General features: G+C 49.1%; 3 protein-coding genes across 12 annotated transcripts in view; 2 read left to right on the top strand and 1 right to left on the bottom strand.

The window, feature by feature from the left end:
• LOC125948509 (uncharacterized) overlaps window positions 1-11544 on the bottom strand; it is a 19305-nt gene extending 7761 nt beyond the window's left edge. For 3 of the 4 annotated variants that reach the window (XM_049674655.1, XM_049674658.1, XM_049674659.1), the window contains exons 1-2: window positions 11027-11544; window positions 1-2677 (exon numbers count right to left, since the gene is read on the bottom strand). The exon at window positions 1-2677 is cut by the window's left edge and continues 2130 nt beyond it. In XM_049674655.1, coding sequence (XP_049530612.1) covers window positions 1-2094 — 2094 coding nt within the window. In that variant the 5' untranslated portion in view covers window positions 2095-2677; window positions 11027-11544. Of the gene's footprint in view, window positions 2678-9208; window positions 9343-11026 lie in introns of those variants that run through there. The other variant, XM_049674656.1, reaches the window with a different exon arrangement.
• Window positions 11545-16188: 4644 nt separating this feature from the next.
• LOC125948553 (sodium-coupled monocarboxylate transporter 2-like) lies at window positions 16189-20254 on the top strand. Its single transcript, XM_049674744.1, has 5 exons — window positions 16189-16549; window positions 18259-18759; window positions 18837-19196; window positions 19276-19938; window positions 20007-20254. Exons 1-5 carry the CDS (start codon window positions 16347-16349, stop codon window positions 20101-20103), a joined length of 1824 nt encoding a protein of 607 aa, XP_049530701.1. The 5' UTR covers window positions 16189-16346; the 3' UTR covers window positions 20104-20254.
• A 583-nt stretch (window positions 20255-20837) lies between these two features.
• The window catches only part of LOC125948527 (protein pygopus), an 8941-nt gene continuing 4778 nt past the window's right edge, over window positions 20838-25000 (top strand). The window contains exons 1-2 of one of the 7 annotated variants that reach the window (XM_049674700.1): window positions 20838-21120; window positions 23168-25000. The exon at window positions 23168-25000 is cut by the window's right edge and continues 1643 nt beyond it. In XM_049674700.1, the coding sequence (XP_049530657.1) occupies window positions 23999-25000 (1002 nt within the window). In that variant the 5' untranslated portion in view covers window positions 20838-21120; window positions 23168-23998. The other 6 variants (XM_049674705.1, XM_049674702.1, XM_049674704.1 and 3 more) reach the window with 6 other exon arrangements.

The raw sequence follows: 25000 nt of genomic DNA, 5'->3' as shown, positions 1-25000 counted from the left end.
CGGGCTTCTGATCGTACTACCGATCGCGATCGGTATCTTTGATACCTTGACTGGCCTTCCCGGGCTCATCGTTTTCTCCGGCTTGCCATCATCGCCATCCGGCTCGTGCTGTTCATCGCCACCTCCCGATCCCACTTTCGAGGCCATCGATGGAGGATGCGTCTTGTAGGGATAGTTCGGTTGTTCCCGATCACGGCTAAAGCTCTCGACCGGTTCCGACTGTTGGCGCGATACTTTCGCCTTTCTTCCCGAACAAAATTCGGCCACCCGCTCGTTGATCTGCATTTCCGTGCGTATCGCAGCCTCCAGTTCACGATCGACGGCTTCGGACAGATCATCCGTCATGTCGCCCATCTGTGGTTGCTGCTGGTGGGGCGGCTGCTGTGGTGGCGACGGTGGCGATCCAGTCGCTCTCTGTTGATCCGCTTCCGGTAAACAATCGTTGCTCGTTGTGACCACCGTTTCCGAAGCCGGCGCCATTCGATCCCCGTCAACTGTCGGTATCGTGGTGGACAAATTGTTCGACATTTCCACCGACGACGATGTCGCTGCTCCGTCTGGGCCAGTCACGTTTACGAAGCTAGAATGGCTCAAGATCTGCAGAATGATGCTTCGGATGAACATGCTTAAGCTGTGACACTCGGGATTTTGTGAATTCACAAAGTAACAAGCCAGCAGGCGACGGTTTAGCATTCCCTTGGTACCGGACGTACCCTCGATGATGTCGTTGCAGATGGAAGTCTTACCGGAACCGTTCGAACCGAGCACGAGATACCCGAGGGAAGGTAATCCACCATCACCGCCACCTGCTGCTGCTGCTGCTGCTCCTGCACTACTCCTATGGCCACTAGGCTGGGATCCGCTATCCGATGGTACACCAACCGTTTGTCCTCTTCCGAAATATCCACCAGGCCCAGAAGAAGGTCCTGCGGAAGGTGTAGTAACACTAGCGGCTTCCCCTGGAACCGGTGGGACCGGTTTTTTAGAGATCCTTTGCTCCAAACACATCGCGATCTTCTTCAGTACCCACTCCCGGTTGAGGTGCGCACTGATGATCGGTTGATCAGTGGATTCACCGAATGGCCCAACACCGTTGCCACCACCTTGCTGCTGCTGCTTGCCATGCTTCGATCGTGCCGTCTGTACGGCGGACAGTGGTGGTGCCGATGGTTTCGGAACTATGTCATCCTCACTGACGGCTCGATCACCATCGGTACCACCCAGCAGCAGCAGATCGATCGAACCCTGTTCGAGCTGCTGCTGTTCGTTGTCTTCCTGCGATCGCTGCTCCGACGAACGTGCCCGATTGAGATTGGTCAACATCTCAAGCTTCTCGTTGCATCGTGCCTCAAGCTCGTTCAGCGAATCGTTTGTGTCGAGATCTAGATTCTTAACTTCTTCCTCTTCGCCAGCTAGTGATTTATACGCGGCCGCCGCCCTTCCACCTTTCCCATCACTACCGCCGCCAACCATCGCCGCCAGCTTCGCTTCCTCGTCGATCGTCACATCCGGTCGCAGCGGCACACCGCTGCCATTGTTGTTTACGTTCCGCTGCACCAGATCGGCAAAGTGTTCCTTGCGCGCGAGGTAGGAAAAGTTGGAGCTCTGGTACGTCTTGTGCAGTTCAATCTTTTTGTGCATCTGCGTCGTATCCTTCAGGAAGTCCCGTATTCGTCGATCCTCGAGCTCCGCATTAATGATCTTCGCATCTTGATCCTGGGATCGAGCCGGTGTTAATGCACTTCCACAACCATTGCCATTTGTCGTCGCCGTCGTCGTGGCGGTCGCCGTCGTCGCGGTCGCCGCCGTTGGTCCATTGTTGAGGACCTTCAGAGGGCGTTCGGATTTTTTGAGCGGCGTCGCGTACAACATATCCTTACTGTTCAGTGCCAGATTGTTCTGCATCTTGTTCTGTTGTCCAGCACCGTTGTCCATCACGCCACCATCGCCACCGCCACCATCTCCATCACCACCGGTATTGATGCCATGAGCGCCGATCTTCGTCGATCCTACAATGCCACGATCACCGTTGTTACCATTTCTAAGCGCTTCCTCATGACACGGCAGATTCTCGTAGATATCATCGGCATTCATTTTCGCCGCTCCCTCTGTGCACTCGTCGCGCTCGCGCGTTTCAATCAGCAAAAGCAGATTGCACGTTGATGGCTAATGCTTCTAATGCATTAGATGCGTTCCTTCTTTTTTGGCGCAAATTATCGGCTTCTACTTGCCCTCTTCGTTCGTTTTGACCTGGCTGGCGACCATCAGCGTAGCTTCGTTGGCCATTGGCAAACAACATGCTGCACAACGGCAGCAGCAGCACTACCGTAGTACGTCGTCGATCGGTTCGGGGTCGTCGGCATCGATTTTAACCCGTACCGCACGCTGCAACTTTTCATCGTGACTGCATACGGCGCCTCATCTAGCTCGTCGCCAGTGTAGAGGTTGGTTTCTCGATGATGCGTTACATAAATACGGCCTGTTGGCCGGACGGACACGCACTGTGACACCCTCTGCTGCTGAGGGCAAGTAGGTGCTGTGCTGTGTGCGTCTTATGCGTTGGACATGCTGCAGTCGGCCAACCCTAGGAGCGCCAAAGCGGTGGGGCGTCGTCCTCTGCTCTTCTCGGCGCTCACTCTACGAGGATGTGCAATTCGTTGGAGACACGCGGTCGGGTCTAAAAATAGTGAAAAGAAAAAGGCAGAGAAACAGTCACCAACACAACATTTACGGAGATATGCTTCTATAAACTAACTTTGTGTTCTGTAGCCTCGCGCCTCGACCTTCTTTTCAATTTCCCACCCAAACCCCGGCAAGGGCCTTAACACCACACGTGTTGGTCTTGCTTGACGTAACCGACCGACACGTGTAGTCGTGATCACAGAGTTATGTTTTCGTTCCTCGCCTGGAAGACTGGCGCGATAATCACGCCTTTGATGGACAGATTTCGACGGACGGAACGCGGTGGGGGGGGGGGGGGGAGAGGAGGGATCGATCTAATCATATTTCACCGATCTGAAGATATATCGAAGATCGCTATTGCTGCCGGTGCTCTTGCACTGGCACTGTCGTGACCATTCGACACGTACCGGTGGTGCCACCGGTCAAATAGCCTCAAAATAGATTCTCTATCCACTTGCAAAGCTAGGAGTTTGCCGGCAATCGAATGTCGGACTTACCGACGGATACGGCACGGGGTTGTTATCGATATACACCATCCGCTCTCTTACCGTCCCCGCACCAAACCAATCAATTCTATCAATCGATCGAACCTCACACCGGCGACCGCATTCCGGGCAGACACGAACACCAAAGTGGTAGGTAGAACGGAGCCACCGGCACCACTGACTGGTCGCGGATAGTTTTGCCCTTGCGTGTGGCAATAAAGTAATGGATTTCAGTGCACACGACGGCTGCGTTCATCGGTCTTATGGTCTTGAGATGATTGGAAGATGATCTCATTTCCCGCGGGGGTGGTGGTAACGGTGTTACGGATCGGTGAATTTAGTGAATCCCTTCTCACACACACCCTCGCTCCACGGATCCCACCCCCAGACACCGGCTACCAGACGTCAGCGCCCTAACGCTCTTACGTCGACTAATCACATCCTACTTTGATGGAGTTTGGTTGGAGGAAAACACCACAGTGAGAGAGAGAAAGAGAGAGACAAATCAGAGCTGCAGCGGATTGACGTCGAATTATGAATTTCAAACACACCTTCTCAAACACACACCGGGCATAGCGTGCCAATTACTCAATGATGGACGCACGACCGACATGTGCGTACATGTGAGCTGGGCAATGAGCATTCGTAGCCGTTAGGCTACGAAAACATTGGAATTCTTCTTTGCAAAAGCGTTCTAATCCAATAACGGGAGATAAAAGGCAAAGCGATATGAAAGTGCTGGTCGAAGATTATTCAGTTCAAATCATGAACGCAGAAACGCATTTGAATTGCATAAATTGTAAGCAAAGTTGTTTTTTTTTAAAGTAAAATGATGTAATTGAAATGACTGCTTCGAGAAACGGACTAAAAAGAACACAGACCAACACGTTAGTGCCGGCAAAATATTCATATTTGATCTGTTATATAGATACAGATAGACAGATAACCATCCTTCGTTTGAATAAAAAAAGATAAATTTGATATCATTTAACCAGATGAAATGCTTAAACCAGATGTTTAAACAGATGATAACGAGCGCGAGAAGCAGCGTATTGTTACCTACGAAAACATTAAAAAAAATCCACAAACCAACGTGAGACCATGTAAAAAAAGGTATTGAATATTATGAAATCATATTTGATTATACGAAAGCTCTGTTCAAAGCACTGAAGTCGAACAAAATCAACAGCAAATATCTGAACAACAGTAAAAACAGCTTGCTAGGACAGTTGGTGGTCTCCCTACTCAGTGCGGCATTCAGTTCCTTAGAAGGCATTGAAATTAATTTTGCGCACATTTCATGACATTAGGAAGAAAAAAAATTAGACAGAACTGGCTGTGTAAAAAGTGCTACACAGCCATTCTTTCTGTGAAGTTTGTACCATGTGGTTAACCTCAAGAAGCATTTTAAAGTTTGGTGCCAAGAACAAACAAATTGATCAGCATTGCCTTTATTTTTTTAAATCCTTGCATCGTAATATTACCGTTTAAAGTAATTCGTACTTCTAACCAATAAATTTGCCGGACGACCATACTTGCAGAATCAATTTAAATTATTCGGTATTAAAATCCAAATTTAGCCTTTTCCTTAAAACAATATATAATCAACAAAAGCACCAAATACGGTTTGTCCGATGCTTCATTAATTAGGATCTGGCTTGAACGGCTTCAAGAAGAAAAGAATTCTCTAACCACGTGTATCGCTCCTCGCACCCTGCTATAGAATCTTTTACGACCGGTTCATCAATACAATCGAGAGCGAATACTTAACCTAGTTCCCTTGCTTTGCTCCTTTTCTCCTCCTCGAGGCCGCATTCTAGATGCCCATATCTAGACCCTAAGCGCGCACCACATGGTAGATTCGGTCCATGGGATTCATCGACACTATATCTCCCTTCCCTCCCCCTTCGTGCCAACGGTCATAATCAACTCATTGCGAAACATTAAGAGAAAATATGAGCGAGCGAGTGAGCGACCGTTTTGTAACGCTAACCCTCTCTTAAGGCCAAATAGAGCCGCGTCCCGTCCCGTGGCGACTACGGGGGGACCATCGCGATGGCATCGAGTTTCTTATTCTCGTAAGAAGCCACCGAGAAGCCGTGCTAGTGGACAGGAAAGTGGATGGGATGGCGGAATCATGCGGCACACATCGTACGATGCATGATGCCATCCCTCGGCGACTGTCGTCGTCGTCCGCCCGTCAGCTGGAAAATAAATTTAGACACAACTCCGCGCCGGGACCAGGACCGGGACATGGTCCCGCACTCGCTGGTGCTGCTGCTGATGATTTGTGAACCCATTCACGAACTATCTCCGCAAAGGCGACGGCGAGAAGACGTGGACCATGTCGTCGCGTCCCAAAGTGGTCGCCGGCGTGTGCCGCGCACGGGATGATCCACGGGAGAAAGAGTTCTGTGGGGAGGTGTTACACAGTTAAATCCAGCAAATTGTCCAAAACTCACGTCGAGTCAAAAACCGGCTTCGGTTGAACTGCACATTCCTAATCACGGCGCATCTTGGACTCGATGCATTTCTAGTCAGAGACACATCACGCCGAGAAGCGGCGCGTAGGGCATGTTATGTGTATTCTGCTTCTCTTCCTCCGGATGAGCGAAACGGTAAATCCGTCCACGAAAAAACCGCCAAAAATAAAACTCCTATTACGACAAATTAATAATAATCTCCCACATGCAGACAGGGGGGTGGTGGTACACGAGAGTTGTTGCCGTTTCTGTCTTGTTGCGCCATCGTTCTCATCACAACAACAACAACAATTCGAGAGAAGGTTGGTGGGGTCTTGATCCAGGCCAAAGGTCCGGCCCAAAGCAACCACCACGACACCGGCGGAGGTATTACTTACCGCAGATTAGACACATTGTAGAAACACACAAACTTTCAGAAACTCAGCAGTTCAGAATATGCGACGCCAGACCATGGGAGGTCCCCGCCTAACGCAGAGAGATCTTCTATCCGATCCGAATACGGCCAGAGCGCGCCGTTTGGCACAAAAACGTGAGCAAATGGGGAGGATCCCAAGGAACCTCGGACATGTGTTGGGGTTCAAAAATTCAACACTCCAATGCGGAAACATGCGGAAAACCTTGAACGACGAGCATTACTGTTGGGCGTAAAATATGGAAGCGCGAATGACATCTCGCGTACGCGAGTCCGGGCCACGGGAAGAGGCTACTTGCTACAGGAACTATACTTTATGGACGAGCTACTTCCTTTGTTTTGGCGGCCGCAACACTTGAATCTTGGGGGAGCATGAACACAGTGAGATGTTGGTGCAGACATTTATCGTTTCTCCACCCTGCTACTACTACTACTACTGATCATTGCATCACGTCTCGCCCCCATCCCGCGGCCACGTAGATCGGAATGACCCAATTTGTCCCAAACGGTCGGCCAGAGCACGCGGGCGCGGGACTTATCGCAGGGCGTAAAACGCCGGCCAGCAGAGAACACTGCGTCGTAAAAACGACTTTCAGACTTTCGTTTGGGCCTTTGCAAGGCGGCAGTACTGCCACCGTACGATCGCGTAGTAGTTGCCTTGATCGAACGATCGACACCCTGCCCTTAATGTTGGCGATGGCGGTGCTAAAGTGTCGAAAATATCTTTAACTACGCACCGCGAGATCATATCTACCGAGTGAGACCAGTGAGCGGTCATATCATAAGGCTGCCACTCTCATCCTGGCCATGATTAAAAATGGACATAATTCAAAAAAATTACATTCACAAGAGAGGAAGGCAATTTGTTTTTAATGCTTTTCATAAGGATCGCGTCATTTTTATCATGTTCGATCTCTCAGTATAATTAAAAATGAACAACAAAATGCTAATAATCATTACTAATGATTAAGTATTAGCCGTCTAATGGAACTCCTGACAGTATAATAAGGATCAGCTCATAAGGCATAAGGACTTTTAGTTAATTCTTGCAAATGATGTTAATTTTGGCCTCTTTGCATCTGAGAAGAGTAGAGCTCTTACCGCTTGTAGGTTCGAATCTGTTCAATTTCATGACCAATTTTTGAGAGAAATGTTCGTCACGCACATGTAAAACGAACCGTTAAAGATTACGTCTGCAATAATATATTGTCCAATATTTGTAAACCTATTTTTGAAAACGTCCACACGCTTCATTGGAGATGAGCGCCTACAAGAGCGCCCGAAGATTGGCCAATAAGTATGCGTCATCGTAATTACAGTAGGAATGTGTGGGCCAAATATTTGTCTTTCGCGCGCTGTTTTCCAACAACATCCCAAAACCCGTGTCGATGACGTCCGCCCCAAGATGCCGCGCCACCGCCACCACTGGCGCCGTCTTCGAACGGATCCATCCGTCCACCGCTACACATCCCTTTCCGTCCGATTTAACGCTAATGTTGTGTCTTTGGGTTCCGCGGCGGCCAACGTCCATCTCCCATGATCTCATTCCACTCGGGCAAACTCACTTATCACCATCAATAATTTAGCTCTATTTACTGGTCATGGTCGCCAAAACAAAAAAAAATGTCAGCCTGTTTTTGTGACTCCCTTTTGTTTTGTTCGTTCAGGAATTCCATCCACCAGCGGTCCGCCAGCATGATGATGACGTACTACCCCAGCGATCGATTAGAACAATCCGACGAACAGCAGCGGCAGCAGCACCGCCGTGCTAAGATAATGGTTGCCAGGCTGCGGTAACCATCCTTAGATATAACCTGCGGCATCAGTATCATGACGTACTACGCCCTATTTTCGCCAGCGCAAAAGTGTTCGGAACCAACAATGAATTATGCAAGGCGCGGAGTGTGATCGATGATACTTTTTTTTTGGCAAGGGCCGAGCGAGAACCAACTCTCCTGCTCCGCTCCAAACAATCCCCCAATAACCGAAATTCTGATCAATCAACATGAACGTCTAGAAATGCTGTACCACGGTGGGGTCGGTGGTGGAATGGTACCGGAAGGGATTGCTCATAACCTGTGAAACACGAGGGCACACTTGACACCGACACGAGTGTGTGTGTGTGTATGCATAGATCGCTGGAAGGCGTTTCGTTACATCAGAGGTCGCGGCATTACTGCACCAGCAGGGCTGACGCTGGCAGGCTGATCTGGAGTGGGAACGGAACATGACGGAGGAAGCGAAGGGACCGGTCCACGGGCGACCCAATCCCAAGCTCCCATTTTAGAGGCTAAGGTCGGGCGCCGGTAGGAAACCAGTTCAATTAGAGGCACTTTACACCACCACCTGGTCTGTCCCGTCAGTGGCCCTTAGGACAGAAACTCGAATCGTACTAGCTAGAAGATACTGTGGTGCCGCTCTACTCTGGTCACGCCATGCCATCACGCGCCTGCCTGTGGCTACTCGATTGCACAACATACTATAACATAGCAGCGAATCTATTGCATCCTGCATCATGGGCCCTCTTTCACGCTGCGATGAGGATGCCCTTAACACGTTGTTCTCGATCCATGCAACTCAATGAGAAGGAAACGTTCTTGGTCAACGAGCACCATCCATCGAGACGGAGGACATCAACCGATGATGACATCAGCTGCTATTGCTACTCAGCTGCAGGATACCGCGCGACGGTTCCGGCCGTGGCAGCCAGAATTCGAGGGACAAAAAATCGATTCCTCTTCACTTCTAGGCTCGGCAGGCGTGACGTTCGGCCTTCCGAACGACGCCCATGTCCTGAACTCTGCCGTCGTACCAGAGCGTACCACTATGATGTGTCCCCGATGACGAATTTTGCAATGTTTTCCTGCGATGAAGTTGGTCAACCACGCCTGCTGCTGATGAGCTCGACGTTGGACACGGCCTACGCCCGCCCACCTGTGCGTCACACCCTTTCCGCCCCCCTGTGGGACGACAACTTTTGCGCGACATCGCTGAAACCCACGTTTTTTTGCCACTTTCTGACTTTAAACCACTCCACACCAGGCGCCATCGCCATACCACTTGAAGCACATACATGTGCATATCATTTGTTTGGGAGGCCGCAAATAAAATCGATCCAAGCATGCACCATACCAACCGAAACGAACCTTTCTCGCTGTTACAAAACGCGTGGGAACCACGGCAGGCAAACACACGCACCGTCGTCGCACGAGGCACAAGAGGCCAATATACCGATGTAGGACACTCTTGACGATTTACTTCCGACGACGATACTCCTTCACTACTGACGCACGGTCACGCTAGTTTTCACTTGGAAACGTCCACTTTCACGATTCTCGCCCGCTTGGCAGTGGGGAAAAAATTTTGCACCAGGATCTAACCACCAGAACAAACAAAGCATTAGAGGCTGACTGGGCGTGCGGCTCCCGAACGGCGACAGCGACGACGTTATGCTAAAGCCCCCCCTCAACTAGACGCAGCAGCAGCAGCAGTAGCAGAGAGGGAGCATATTTGGGATCCACCAGCAAGCGCGTGAGAGAGCGTGAGATTCCGTTTGCTCTCTTCCACGCAGAGCGCGCTGGCGAGCGCACAAGGAGAGGGAATCTTCATTTCACTCGAAAAAAAGGACGACTCACAGGGACGACGAGCGGTGGATCTTCGCAGGTGCTTTGGTGCTGCTGCCAGGTGCCAAAAAGGTGAAAAGGATACATCTCTTCCTTCCTCCGCCCTCTCCAATTTGCTCTCTGTGCTCTTCGGGACGGTTCTCGCGACGCGGATACATGTGAAAATCACTTCATTACTTTGCGCCGCGTGCTCTTGGCAGGATTGGCAGCGTGGGGGGATTGGGTGGATTGGCTACAAAACGAAGCTAAGGAGGCCATGCATCCGGTGGTGGTAGTGGTGGTGGTGTCGATTTGAGTGCGCCCGCATTTCGCTCCTTCGTTGGCCTCGCATCTCGCATCGGATATCGTATCCGCTCGACTCACCCTTCTTCCTCACCCCCTTTCGCCATCCGCAACGACCGCATCTTATCAACATTCACCGCGCAAAACAGAGGCACGCATCTCGAAACCGACGAATTGGAACACAACTCCTTATGTGCGGTAAGGGCCGCTCGCGATGTCATAATGCTGCTACCGAAGCCAACCATTCTGAGCTAAGGAGTTCTCCCTCCTTCCCTCTCTTCCTGAGGCCGTTGAGAGGAAGGAAGGTTGATGTTGAATGTGTTTATTGGAAGCACCCCCTTAAAAGCGACATCCGGCCGTACGCTGATGCCGCTGCATTAATTGAGCCAGTGCATTCCAGTGTACTGCGATTGCATTTGCCAGCAGCAAGGCCTTGGACACCGCGCAAACACTATGCAAGGCTAGCGAACCGAAATGAGACATTCTGCATCAAAGATACCGGATGCTGGATGGATAGTTCGTAATGTAGCTTTACCTCTCGGAGTTATTACGAGTCAAAACGATCCCACCATCGCGTCACACTGTCTCAGCTTAATGAGCAAATTATTCAAATATTCCCGATTCCGTGCACCACGACAGCAGCTGTCTGCCATTCGTCCCTCCCGATTATCGAGCACGCCATCTACCCTTCTATTGTGGTCCTTATCATGCTTTACCCCATTTTTTTTGCGGCAAATCACCCTTGCTAGTGCCTGCCACCCCTATCCTTCTTCGATCGGTTCACCGCTTATCGGCCATCCGCACCAGGCACGGTGGGGAACCGGGAATTCTCAAGAGGAGGGTGGTTACCGATTCCGGAAACACATACAGCACGTTCACTCGGCCACTTCCGAACTCGGTGCAGTGCTGGTGGCGTCATAACAACAACAAAAAACGGTCATAAAACGCCATGTCCCCTGTCCGCGACCCGCCTCTCCGGCGACCAACAACATCAAGTGCCGTCGCGGCGTCCGTTTGCCGAAAAGGTGCTACACAAATTTTGCATTCAAATCAACTCACCCGAACATGGACTGGCCTGGACTGGTATTCCTATATGGTGCCAGAATACGGTTCTTCCAGCTCCACGACGGCGCAGAGAGGCAAAATCCGTCGTTCCTTCCCGCTGCGGTTGTTTCGATTTTCTTCACCTTCGCTGCTGTGATGCACTTTCAAGTGCGGATGTTTTGGATTTCTTGGACTACCGCTTGGTTTTCCTTCGTACCACTCCACCACAGTTTGCGTACGCGGAATTGGCGAGAGAATCCAGATACACGAACGCACGGATTTGTAATAGAAATATTCACGATGGCAACTAAACAGATGCTCTACGGTTTTGGCCACTCCCGAGCAGAAAAGGGGTTTGGAATCACAATTCACACCACTCTTCACGTCCGCGGCCGCAGCTTCGTAGAGCGCACTTCAGAAAAGGGGCACACAGCATGGCACAAACGTGATTCGCATCCTTGCACACCGTGTCACGGATATTTTTTAAACGTGATTTCCCGTGTCACCGATTTCCCACTCGACCGAGCGACGCCCCGCTTCTTCTTTTTCTTCTTCTTCTTCTTACAAAAACAATTGTTTTAAGGGGGTTGTCCATTTTTCTCAGCTGTCTAGGAGGTTATACTGTGCGGGTTCGGGAGTCGAGACACGGCCGGCCAGTTTCAGCAAAATTTTATTTCCATTTTCTGGTTTTCCGACTCGCTTTTTAGTGTTTTCCGTGTAAATAACCAAACGTGTAAAACAACCGAGTGATCGGCGATTTTTCCCCTGCGCAAAAATCACGGAGTGTTTTTAACGTTTCTGACCGTCGAGCTTACCGTTTTTCGATGCCGCGCGTGCTGCTGATCGCACATGTGGCCTGTGCTGGCGGCAAACATCCTCCGCATCATGGCCGATCCTAGTCGTTCCTGTTTCCTGAAAGCCATCACATCATCTGGTATCCCGAAGCAGCTGGCGCCTGAGGACCGTACGCATAAATTGGGAATCTACTACCATGCCGGAACCGGATGGTCATGGAGGAACAGGTAAACCGGGGCCACAACGTTACGGTTCTACTGGAGCAAGTATGTTCCGCAATATGGTAGATTGCGGAATTGGAATTTCAAGATTTCGTCCTAAGTGCCTCTCGATGTGCACTAAAGGACTGAGGCTGGTGAGCCTAGAACGTTTAGTAATCCACCGTTTTCGGAGGTCGGAGGTCACTGGCTCACAAGCTGAACTGTTCACTCCTTACATTCTGGACATAAGCCGCAGGGAAAGAGCATTCACCACGTGATCGCTTGCATTTTTTTAAATTATTGGCATTACTCCAGCCCCATTTCCTCGGCAAAATCGAATGCAACTTGAGCATTATAACAACAAAAAGTCTAGTCCCTCTTATGTTATTTCAAAATACGGACACGCGTTGTTAATGCTTTTAGTATTCGAACAAGCGGTTTCCAGAAAACTTCGCGATCTGTCGAGGCTAGCCAGCTCCACCTCTCGGATCTATTTGAAATGAAAAACACAATTTCGCGGTTCAAATGCTCACCATGAAGATTGATCTCTCTATTTACAAACGGGGGAACATAACCAATTATGAGATTTAATTAACAGGTGTTGGCTTCGAATCTAATGAAGGACAAACTATTGAACGCTATCTGTTGATTTACTATGTGGATGATCAAACGTAACAAACACGGCGGCAATTGTTTGATTATACTCCCTCTCCGCGGAACGGCCGGAGTTCGAACAAGCGCACGGGCGTAGCAATATGTCCCAATCGCAAAACATACTAGCAACTCATGAGAATAAATGATGCTGCAATAGTAATAGGACAGAAAATCGTCACGGCTTCATAGTGCCGAAAACAATTACTAGCCATAGTGCGAGATTATTCCGGGTTCCTTTTGTTTCTTTTAACTACTCTACACTTCATCCAGCTTGCTAATGAAATTTAAGGTTCCGCCACATTCGCAACAGCGCGTCGCGATAAGGGACCACCGCTAGCGCTTCCGCTTCCCCCGATTTAAAAAATGCGTAAACGATTTACCCAAATCAACACACTTTGTTAAAAGGAATACACGATAACCTTGAATCCAGCTGAACCTACTTGTTGAGTGGCATGTGGCTAGCGACCCATCACACAAATGCAACACCACAAAAAAGAATCTTTTTTTTTCGACCTAAGACAAGCTATTTCGATCGTGGACGGCGCAGATCTGTTTAATCAGCCGCGTTTAATTAGATAGACCGAGAGTTTGTGGCTTAATGAAAGCGTGAGCGGAAACCACGGAGGATGGTCAGGGGTGGTTCAAAGAATGTGGAGCTGTATGAAACACGCTCCTTTTGCATAAAAAGATTCCAGAACATCACGGTCCATTTCCATGCCGAAAGCAACAAGGTACAATCATCGACAAGCTTATCAGGCATTCCACGCGCTTAATAATGCATTGCTTCGAACTGATATTGGGTCGTTAATTTCCGTGCACCTTAGCCCCAGGTGTCAATTGTTTGATTAAAATTGTTTCACGCAAAAAGCAATCTGAGCTGCTATAATACACAGTTGTTAACGGACAATCAACATTTGATTGATATATTTGTATGCGCCGTTCGTGGCAGCTTCATTTGTACGTACTTTGTCGTTTGCAAAATTTTAGAATCATCAGTTTCTTGCAGTTTCACTGCTGGCCTTAACGTGGACAAGAACATGGATCGGTCTGCCCTAACGGAAAGATGTGTGTATTCCTAGGTCTGTGATCCCTCGGCACCTGGATGACCGTTACAACGAAGCCATACTGTAGTGCATGGCTAAATGGGACCTACAGTACCCTTCCGCGACGCCAGCCGCTTTCAATTTCGTTACGGGTTATTGCACGATTGACGGAACACGATGCATATCTATTACAACGACGTCTTTCTGGCTTCACTATTTCAGTCTTCCTAGCTTTCAGTTCTCTTGGAATGCACTTGATAGATAATGAATGTTTCAAGTCGTTGTATGAAAAAGAGTAAAACATTTCTCACGTGACATAGGTAAGTCATCGTGAGAATCAATTCATCTAGTTTAGTATTAAAATATCAGCCCAATCTAATCTTATTTCGAACCTTCGGTGGTCAAGTGTGCAGTACATCGTCACCGTAACTCGTGAGGCATATGGAGTGGCCATAACAATGACCTTCCCCCGTGTGTAATAAAGTGGACAAGTTGCTTTAAGCTTTAATTTCCTCTTTTTTCCAATGAAACCCCCGAAGCTATTATTATCACACATATTTACAGTCCCTTTGGGGTGAGGTGGAAGATCCGCGATGCAACTACTTACATTTAAACGATGGCCAAAGGCCACACATGACGATGACACATCGTGGCCATTAGCACTCAAGTGCTTCGGTACAATGATACCGGGAAAGCACTCTGGTCACTAAATTGTTCTGATCGGGCTCGTACTCCACGGAGATCGAACCCAGCATTGGCTGATTTCAATTCGCACTGGTGTTCTACAATTGTGTCTTTACGGTAGTTTCTACACCGGATAAAACCACAGTCTAGTCGATATATCTAACCGCATAGTCGTCGACTAAACTGTCGTAACGAGAGCTGGCGCCAAACCCATTACAGTGACCGCAATTCATATGCTATGCAGCTTTTACATTCAACTATCGATGCAACGAAATAACTCCTCCAGACTGCTCCGCTCTGAAATAATCTCTCTATTCGTTCATTAGCAGATTGTGGCCCTGTGTGCATCCGTTTCAATTGTCTACTGATTGTCGCAGCTTTGGCGATGCTGCTGGTATTCCAATTAATATTTTCCTTAAAATCAACCGGCTAAACACAGTGGCTGCAGGACAGTAAAGCAATCTCGGCTCGTGGCCGTCCAATCCAACATTTCATCACTGCGCTAATAGCTGACCATGTGGATGCTTCCTCGCTTTTATCTAACCTTTACCTTCGGCAGGCCACTACCCCATTCGGAAGCTCTTCACATCTGTTTGAGATTTAACTTCCGCCCAACTGGTTCTTAACCGGATAACAAACAATGCCATTGGCCACAAAAATACGATGCTATGTAAAATGCGGATGGTGATGTCTACGACGAACGAATGATTACTCAGCTGTAAGCGAATCCAGAACACTTAAACGTACTCATCTTTCGCATGCGATTTATCAGACGACAATCCAAATACGAGCGAACAGCTGTTTCATCTCCGCCACCAAGAAATTGGGCTACGATCATGAACCAGTGGCACAGATTCGACGAATTACATTTCAATAAAATGCTTTAAATCACATCGCACACAGACATTGCAAAAAGGTACCTAATCTTGAACGTAGTCCACACACATTTTGATAATTTTAAAAATATTTAAAAACGGCTACTGTTGCTACCGCTATTCCACGATAGCACCACTCAGGCGGCTAATGAGTGCAACAACCGCTACCAGTAACGATTATTAAATATTTAACTGATCGTAGTTTTTACATTTATCGTAATTCGTTTCCTTGGCTGCATTTTGCACTATGCTGCTCACCAAAATAAATTACCAAGATTTCTCAACTTAGAAATAATCTCTCGATCCGTTCTTTAGAATATCAGATCAAACGGTGAATCGGTGGCTGTGAGAAATTATCTACCTACGGTCGATTCCATTAGCAGATTCCATTTGCAAAACGATTACACATTACAGATAGGCTGCATGCGCTGCATCTATCAGGCAACTGCTCGAGACAGGCGATCCATCTGATAAGGTGTGGTACTTGTTGCAACGTGTTATCGTGGCGTATTGGCCCCAGTCGAGAACACCACTACACAGCAAACGATAATAAAAAGGACGCGTCAATCAGGACTCACTAGAAGACTTACACCTACGCATTGCAGGTGCCAGAAATTTTGCGATATCGCTGTAGGAATCTTTTCTGTGTGGTCTTTTCGGCGGCTCGGGTAAGAACGTGCTACTCATTATCATCGAGTGGCCCAGAGCGTTTGCTTCTTGTTAGCGGGATGACAAAACAAGGGCCCGTTGAAGTGAGATCATAAACGACAGCTCCCCTAGCTTACCAGCGGCGTCCACTATCAGGAGAACCATTCACAAACGGAATACAGGAGCGTGCTGCTACTGACGGTGTGATTGGCGGTACCATTCAAAACGGAATCTCCTGAACGAGCGGAGGGGAGCACTGAAATCAGACGAAAGGGAAGAAAAAAAGCATCGTTCCGCGCCTTATCGGACCACCTCCTTGGACGTCTTCTTGAGTAAGGACAGCCGACCAGCCGCTTCAGTCAGTGTGAAGCCATTGAACGGATCGGTCGAAGAGCTTTCCCGTACCAGCGAGCCTAGGCTGTGAACATCGAGAAGGATGGTGAAACCAATTTCAGAGAACCCGCAGGGCCAGTTCTCGGTCGAGGACTATACCGTGTTTACGATCATGCTCGGAGTGTCCACCGCCATCGGTGTGTACTTTGGATTTTTCCAGCGCAAGACAAACCAAACGACTGAAGAGTATCTGCTGGGTGGAAGGAAAATGAAAACGTTTCCGATCGCAATTTCACTGATCGCCAGGTAAGCCAGGGTATCGGAAGGGCAACAGCACGTGGATTAATACCAGGTGTATGCATATGAAACCGCCTTTTTTTTGACAGAAAAAAAATTTTATTCTGCGAAAATGGAGAAACTCTTATTCTTCAAACAAATGGCAATAGTTAGCTATACATTTTTCCAATCTTTTAGGCAATTTACAGATGCTTCGCAAAAAAACAAGTCGGTGTTTTGTATCAAACCAATCACAGGTCTATTTTTTCAAACTTTTGTAAGAATGGAAGCGCTGCTCGGTCAGTATCTGTCCCAACGATGCAAATGAGTGTTGATTCGATAGAGCCAAGCCTGGTGAGTAAGCCGCAAGCGATAAATGATCCCAATTCAGGTCTTGTATAGTCTTCTTGGCCGGTTTTCCGCGGTGTGGCGGAGCATTTTCATCGAGCAAAATCGGTCTGTTTTATCAATTTCGATATTCCGGCCGATTTATGCGGATTTCACGACCCAAATCGATTAAGTGTTGTTTGTATAGCTCACTAATAACCGTTTCGCCGAATACGGAATGCAATTCGGTGTCCTCTAACGTTTTTGGTGGTTTTTCGCGATTTTCGTTTGTCACATCAAAATCGCCATTTTTAAATTTTTTAAACCACTCTTTGCACTGTGTTTCATAAAGAGCATGCTAACCGTAAGTTGCGGTAAGCATTTGATGCAATGCTGTCGTCTATTTTTGAAAATGGAAGCAGAAAATGAACGATGTCCGCATTTTGCAGTTTTTAGGGACGGAACATGCCATTTTGTACACAATGAAAATATTGGTTGTAGTGTGAAATTAGAACTATTCTGCACCGATTTTGATTAACAGATGCCGAACGAACAAAATGAAACATTGAGAACGGTTCTACAGTTCCATTTGGCTGAGATATAGCTATATAACACGGAGGGCGGTTTCATATGCATACACCTGGTAACTCGAAACCTCGTTCAGAGAGTGGCCACTTGTAAGCCTGGTTATTTTAAAAGTGCGCAGTTATTCATCGCATTGCAGTGTCGTCGATTTACCTCAAGTGGCATTTTACGTGCTTGTATGTGACTAAAAATAGCGGATGTTAAATCCTGGAACGAGAGGCGTATCTATTGCCATCGTAAATGTGCTGGATGGAGTGAATAGAAAATGTTACAATTGAACATACATTCGGTGCATTGAGTGTGCAAATTTATAAAATTCACTTAACAAGTATGAGATAATAATTGATACGAAATGATAAACCCAACTTTGTTCCCTTTAATGTTGTATGAAAACTTTTCCATCTATTTTCTCCTGACTTTGTGGGCAGAAAGGTGAAGATTGTGTGAGGTTTTTCGATCTGTCGCTCTCCGGCATGCTCCGGCACTTTTTTGCGCTTGTGCAGTGAAAAAGTAAAAAAAAGTTATCATCACTAAACCACAAAAAAAACTTAAGCACTAAACCGTGAAGTTAATTCTGGAACATTTGTACTGTGATGACGGCAGTTGCCAGGCACTTTTTATTAGAATCTTAATGTATTTCATTTCCTGCTTAAAAGATGCATCGCCCCCCCCCCCCCCCCCTCCTTCGTTCTCGTCTCGGACGAGGTGATAGAAAGCTAATTCCTATTGCGTGCTTATCACGTCGATTAGAAATAAGTGTTAAAAAAACTAACTAGTAACATTTGGTCGGTCGCGTGTTGTCTTTGTCGGTAATCTTTACTCAACAGTCAGCTGTCCGGCGTGTCGATAATGTCAGTTCCGGCGGAAATGTACTCGTACGGGGCCCAGTATTGGATTATTGCACCGACAATGCTGATTATCACGCTGATCATCAACTACATCTTCGTACCGGTGTTCTATAACAATCAGATCACGAACTGCTACCAGTACCTGGAGGATCGCTTCAGTCCGTCGGTGAAGAAGTTCGTCACGTTTACCTACGTGCTGAATATCTATCTGGTGCTGCCCATCTTCATCTTCATACCGGCGCTGGCTTTCTCGCAGGTCAGCGATATCAACATTCACGTTATCAATGGAATCGTCTGTGGTGTTTGCATCTTCTACACGATGCTCGGTGGCATTAAGGCCGTCGTGTGGACGGATGTGGTCCAGGGTATGATCATGTTCGCGTCCTGCTTCCTGGTCGTGATCATTGGCGTGATAAAGATCGGAGGGCTGTCGGCAGTGTTTGAGCGTGCAGGAGCTGGTGATCGATTGGAAATTTTCGAGTAAGTATCATCACCCCTTTTTACCATTGGCACCGGCGGTAAACGAGCGTTTCAATCGCCAATTCATTGCTTCACAGCCTAACACTGGACGCAACGACACGACAAACGTTTTGGACATCCAGTGTTGGAAACATATTCCTTTGGACCGGTTACCTCGGCCTAAGCCAGAGCTGCGTACAGCGAATCGTAGCCGTACCGAGCATGAGCCATGCCCGATCAGCCCTCTGGATCTTCTGTGTCGGTTTCTTCATTATAACATCGCTGAACTGCTTCACTGGCATCGTTATGTTTGCAAAGTACTTTGATTGTGACCCGATCAAGGTAGGACTGGTGCAGAAAGCCGACAAACTGTTACCATTTTTCGTGCAGGATGTGGTCGGAAATCTGAAGGGCATGCCCGGAGTGTTCATATCCTGCGTATTCAGTGCTGGTCTAAGGTAAGTGTATGATCAATGCAGTGGTTCTAAAGGGAGGAGGCCAAACTCATGCAACGAACTGTTTTTTTTTCCCGCTTAGCACGATGTCCGCCAATCTAAACTCCCTAGCGGGGTTAGTGTACGAGGATTACATTCGACCATATAAGCTGTTTAAGCACACGGATGCATCAGCTAATCTCACGATGAAGGTGCTCATTCTGGTCAGCGGTGTGTACTGCATTGCGATGGGTTTGATCGTGGAACAGTTCGGTCATCTGCTGCAAATGGTGGTAACGATCGCAAGCGTAACACAGGGTGCCGTCATGGGCATATTCTGTCTCGGAATGCTGTGGCCATGGGCCAACAAACACGGTGCTCTGTGGGGTTCGGCTTCGAGCGTTATCGCCGTGTCCTGGATCATCTCGGGAGCGCAGATGGCCATCAGCAATAAACAGCTCGCGTACCCACCGAAGTCTACCAGCGTCGAAAGTTGCTACGAGTACGGGTTCAACGTTACGGCGAACGACTTCCCTACCTTCCAAGCGCCACAGGACGATGCAGAGTTTTCTATCTACAACATCTCTTTCGTCTGGTACTCGACCGTTGGCACGTTGATAGTGTTCCTGGTCGGCATACCGGTCAGCTACTTGACGGGATCACAGGATATGCGTAACTTTAAGGCAAAGCTGATCGCTCCACTCGCACAATGGATGCTTCCGGAGGAGGTACGCCAGAACGATTTCTCACTCAAGGAAGTTAACCGGTAAGTAAGGCGCATTGCTTCGCCTTTCCGCAGAACTAGTCGATATCATAAGTTTACTGCTTTTACAGAAATTCGGACCCAAAGACGGTAAAAGAATGGACCTTCACCGTCAACGAAACTCAGAAATATAAGGAGCGAAACGGCGTGATCGAACAGACACTTTGATTAGGACTTGAGGTTCCCAAACTTAAAACTAGGAAAGTACGTATAACTTTAGCGTCCAGCGATGGGTGTGAGGGTCAAACCATGTAGGTCTAGCGTCATGAAATGTGTACCTGCACGCTGGACTCACCGTTCCTCTCACTGCTTCCAAGTATTAATGTAGAAAATTTATGTTTATTTTCAAAGATCTTTATATTGTTCTTGCATGTTTGTAACGTAAAATAAAAGAAATCGAATACACACTTTGAAAAAAAAAAAAAGATTTGCGGTGCGTTCGTTTTTGGGAACAGCGAATTTGGAGCGAATTTAGCGTGTTGTTTTCCCTTAAACAAAATCGTCGTAATCTTTATGTTCCCTATTACTCTACATATATTTCGATAGCTCATGCCGAATCATGCCTTTCATTTATTCGTGCCTTCTTCCCCGAAGGCAATTCCCATACAGATTTGGGCGTATCAAATGGTATCGAGCCGTGGTTCTTGCCACCTATCCCAGAACCAGAGCCCAGAGCTAGAGCGACGTTTCTGGACCCTGCTCACTCGCTATAAAACACAACGAGGTAGCTCGTTTGATTCAAAATATAGAAATCAATCCTTGTCTTTCTGTGTATTCTTCTTCTTCTTTTTCAAACGCACGTGGCTTTGTTGATGCCCCGGAACGTCAAAACACATCCAATATGGCGACCTGCAAAAGCGTCTATGACACCATCTCTCTTTTGAAACACCTTGGCATCACGGTCGGCGTGAAGAAGTAGGTAGGCAACAAGACGAAGGAAAAGGAACTCGGTTCGTGAAGTTTACAGTTTCGTATTGCCCGGAAAGGGAGAGAAAATCAGGTGCAGCAGAATTTAACGCGTTCACGGCTCGCTTGACGACGTTGAACGGAGTGCGGGGAGTGTCCCTCGAACGAAGAATTGCGGAAACAAGGGCACCGTCGCCGGACAGAACGGGATACCCCAGAATCGAATGTGCACGGCGCGTGTTTATGTGTTGTGTTTGTACAGCAGCAGGAAGCGAGGAGGTAAGAAAGGATGAAATGAGTCCGTAGTATCCGACGAGGAAACCGTCGGAAAGGCGTCGACAAGAAGAGCAGAGTGGGGTCGCGGGACGGGACGGAATCGCGGTCACAAAAGGAGCGCGGAACGAGCGCTAGTGTGGAGTGAGCGAGAAAGCAAGCGGCCGCTGTGCCAAGAGTCGAGAAACAACGCGGCTGTACCGGCGGTAGTGTGTGGGCTTTGCCGAAAGTTTTCCTGGTGAATCTGGCTGGCTGAAAGAGGCGCGCCTCATCCCAGGTCAGCCATCTGTCGTGAACGAAAGCCATTCCCGTGCGTCGTGCGTGCTACGTGCGTGCCTGCCTGCATGTCCCTCTCTTTTCGGTTTCGTCGCTCACTCACACTACCGTGAGAATCGCGCGTTTCGCTGTAGTGGTGCCAACACATCTCGTAAACCAAAAGCAAGCAACAAAAAAAAAAGAGAAAAAATAGGGAAAAACGTCGCCGTCAAAGCCGCCGCCGCGAGGTCGGGTTTTTGGGGTAGAAGAGAGCATAAAACACGCATCTCGGAGCGCTTGCTTTGGTGGAAAAAATATTGTTTTGACGGAGCAAACTCGTCGTGTGCCCGGATTTTGGAAGGCTCCGGCAAGGTGGATGCTGGAGGGTCGCGGTTTGCGGGTCATCCCGGCCGATGTTGTGTCCGATGTTAATAATAGAGCGATCCTTTCCCGTCGAACGCAGCAACATTTGGAAGAGAAAGACAGAAAGAGAGGGAGAGAGAGTACAATACGGAGGGGCATGGCGGGGTACTCTTAGCCCGGCGACCAGATTTCGAACTCTTCCAAATCGAAAAGAAGCTCACAAATCGACTGGACCGGGAAAGGACGCAGCAAACGCGGTGCGGAATTAATCATCATTAATCGCACAAAACGGGAACATGTTGAATGTGAAATACGAAATAATATCCTTCAGGCGCAGTGTGAATGAGAGTTGGCAGGCGTTAAAAAAACACGCACTCAAAGAAGGAAAAAAACCGAAAGCGAGAAGAACGCCAGCGGAAAGAAGAAGACGACTGGTAGAAAAGCGCGATGGCGGGCCTCCGTTCGTCTCTTTCTGTCGCACGCACAGCAAACGCCAACTCCGCACTCTTCTGTGGGGTGTCGTGTCTATCACGAAATCGGTTTTCTGTTTTTTTCTTTCTACATTTTTTCCTCTTTCTCGCCCTCTCTCCGCTCAGCGAATGGGAGAGTGAACGAGAGAGCGAGCGAATACGACGAAATGTGAGGTTAGCTTTTGACATTTCCCCCAAAAAGAATCTGGCTGGCTGGTTGGCTGTGGCTGGCGCTTCCTTCTCGAGAGAACACTTCACATGAATTGGCGCCGCAATTTTCGGGCACAACAATGCCCTTCCGTGACGGTACGGGGACGATAGGAAGTGCGTCATAACAGTGATAGGAAGGATATGGTCGTCCAGTAGTGCACGCGTACCGTGAACTTGAAAGTGGTCAACGAATCTCGATTGCGTGTGGATAGCCGCTGCCTTCCACAGCCTAAAGTAGCGTTCGTGTATGAACTTCCTACCAGGAAGTGAATCCTGCCGTAATCCTACCGTGGCCTGCTGTGTGGTGCGTGGTGACAGTATGGCGAATGACAGACGATTTCTGGCGACGACGACGACGTGTTTACGGCGATGCGGCGAGAAATCATGTTTATCGATGCTGAAGCTGAGATTGCGAATCCTGCCGTTTTGAAACTTTCTGGCTCTGTTCAACACATCTCCCCCGGAAGACCCTCCGGTGAAGCTGGCGGCCACCGGATTGGGGTTTACCGAATGATAACGATGGTGATAATAACGCACGATGGTGCCGTACTGGGAGGTGCCAACCATTAATTTTGCGATAATTCACGCAGCGAAACTGTTAATTTGTCTCCGTCCTTTTGCACTGAAAGGTTTTGCAAACCTCAACAATTGGGCTGATACCGAGAGACGATGAATCACAGCAATCCAAACCACCAGTGAGCGCACCGATTGAGTCGCGGATGTCTAACATTGTGTTTTACTTTTGTTCATTTCAGGTCGACGACGGTAAAGGATTGAATAAATAGGCGTCATCCACTAGCGGCGGCACCACGTCATTACCCCCGTTAATCATGACCCACAAAATCGAACGGCATGCAGAAAGCGAAAAGAACGTTTGCTAAATGGATGAAAGTTTGATCGAACTGCCGCGCGGCCCGAGTGTGTTGCTACGATTGTTGAGCATTGCAGCAGCAAGGACCTACTACGACGACGACGACGACAGCGGCGTCAAAGGCCGGGAGTGGCTGCAGAAAGTGAACGCAGGACAGAAAAAGTGACTCGCGACGTGCTCCACCGATGAGCATGAGCAACAATACCGTTGTACGTTATTTTAGGACCCGGCACGGAATCGCCTCTTCCGGTGGTGGTGCAACACTACTTGCACGGCTAGCAGCACCGGTGCATGGCGGCAAATGTTGCTCTTGTGCAAGGGATGTAACGCTGTGCTTTGTGGCCGCCTCACGCTGGAGTTGAAACGCGCGCGCCAGCCACACTGACCGTTGTTGCTTGGTTCTCTTCTGTAATCCGGAGTCCGCTTGGAAGCTATGTACGATTCCCTGGACCATGTGTACAGTACTTTTGCGTGGCCTCGCGCACTGTGTATAGATCAAAGTAGCCCGGAATCAACGTTTGTGTATGTGTGTGATTGTGATTGTGGTCCATCGGCGTGGAACAAGTGGTGAACATAGTAAACCTAGCTGCTGTTGTAGTAACCATTGATTGACGAATAGAGATCAGAACAGAAGCTGTCGTTGAACGCGCGCGAGACTGCTAGTGTGTTAGCGCAGTGTGTGTAGTGTATAGGAGTGTGTTAAGTGTGATAGAGTATGACACACAACCTGGGCATGGCGTATCGGTTACCAGCACCAGGCGGACTGTGTCCGCCGGATTTCAAATCCCCCTCGGAGTCGCCGCAACTACCAATCTCGGCGCCAAGCAATCCGAAGAAGCGAAGGAAAACGTCGAACGCCGCGAACGCGAACGCAGTGACAGCGCAGCCTACTCCGACGCCCTCACCTCAAGATCTCCTGCCACCACCACCGACGGGGTACGGGGACACGATAGTGGCCTCGAACCCGTTCGACGACACCCCGCCTCCCTCGGTGGCCTCCGTTGCATCGCCGCACATGGGTCACATGGGCCACCATCACGGTCCGCATCACGGTGGCCATGGAGGGCCCGGACCGGGCCCAATGATGGGTGGCCACATGGGCGGTGGTGGTGGTGGTGGTATGGTGGGGCACGGTGGTGGCGGTCCGATGGGTATGAACCATATGGGTCCGATGCACGGTCACCATATGGGCCCGATGGGGGGTGGACATTCGCACGGACCACCCCATGGTCCCCCTCACGGCGGTGGTCCGATGGGTGGTGGTGGTGGTATGCCTCACGGTATGCCACCGCACGGTATGGGCCATCCCGGAGGTCCAGGCGGTCATGGCGGATCCCCGCATCCCGGTATGGGAGGACCGGGCCCCGGAGGTCCGATGGTGGTAGGTCCGGGAGGCCCCCAGGGACCACCGATGCGCGGTATGAGCCCGATGGGCATGGGAAACCATCCGGGAATGGGCCATCCCGGGATGCACATGAACGCCGGTGGTGGTGCCGGTGGCGGTATGGGCCCGATGGTCGGCGGCGGAATGATGCAGCGTGGTGGCGGCATGAGTCCGATGGGCGCGATGGGCCCGGGCGCCCAAATGGGTGGCCTCAGTCCGATGGGAGCGGCCGGAGGCGGTATGAACCAGAGCATGTCACCGATGGGTCCGATGGGCGGACTTTCACCGATGAGTCAGCAGCAGCAGCAGCAGATGGGCGCCAAATCCGTCGGT

The sequence above is a fragment of the Anopheles darlingi genome, chromosome 2, assembly GCF_943734745.1.
Source record: "Anopheles darlingi chromosome 2, idAnoDarlMG_H_01, whole genome shotgun sequence".
NCBI classification, from domain to species: Eukaryota; Metazoa; Arthropoda; class Insecta; order Diptera; family Culicidae; genus Anopheles; species Anopheles darlingi.
Note: the sequence above shows the minus strand (reverse complement) of the source record. Positions and strands in the feature narration are given on the sequence as shown.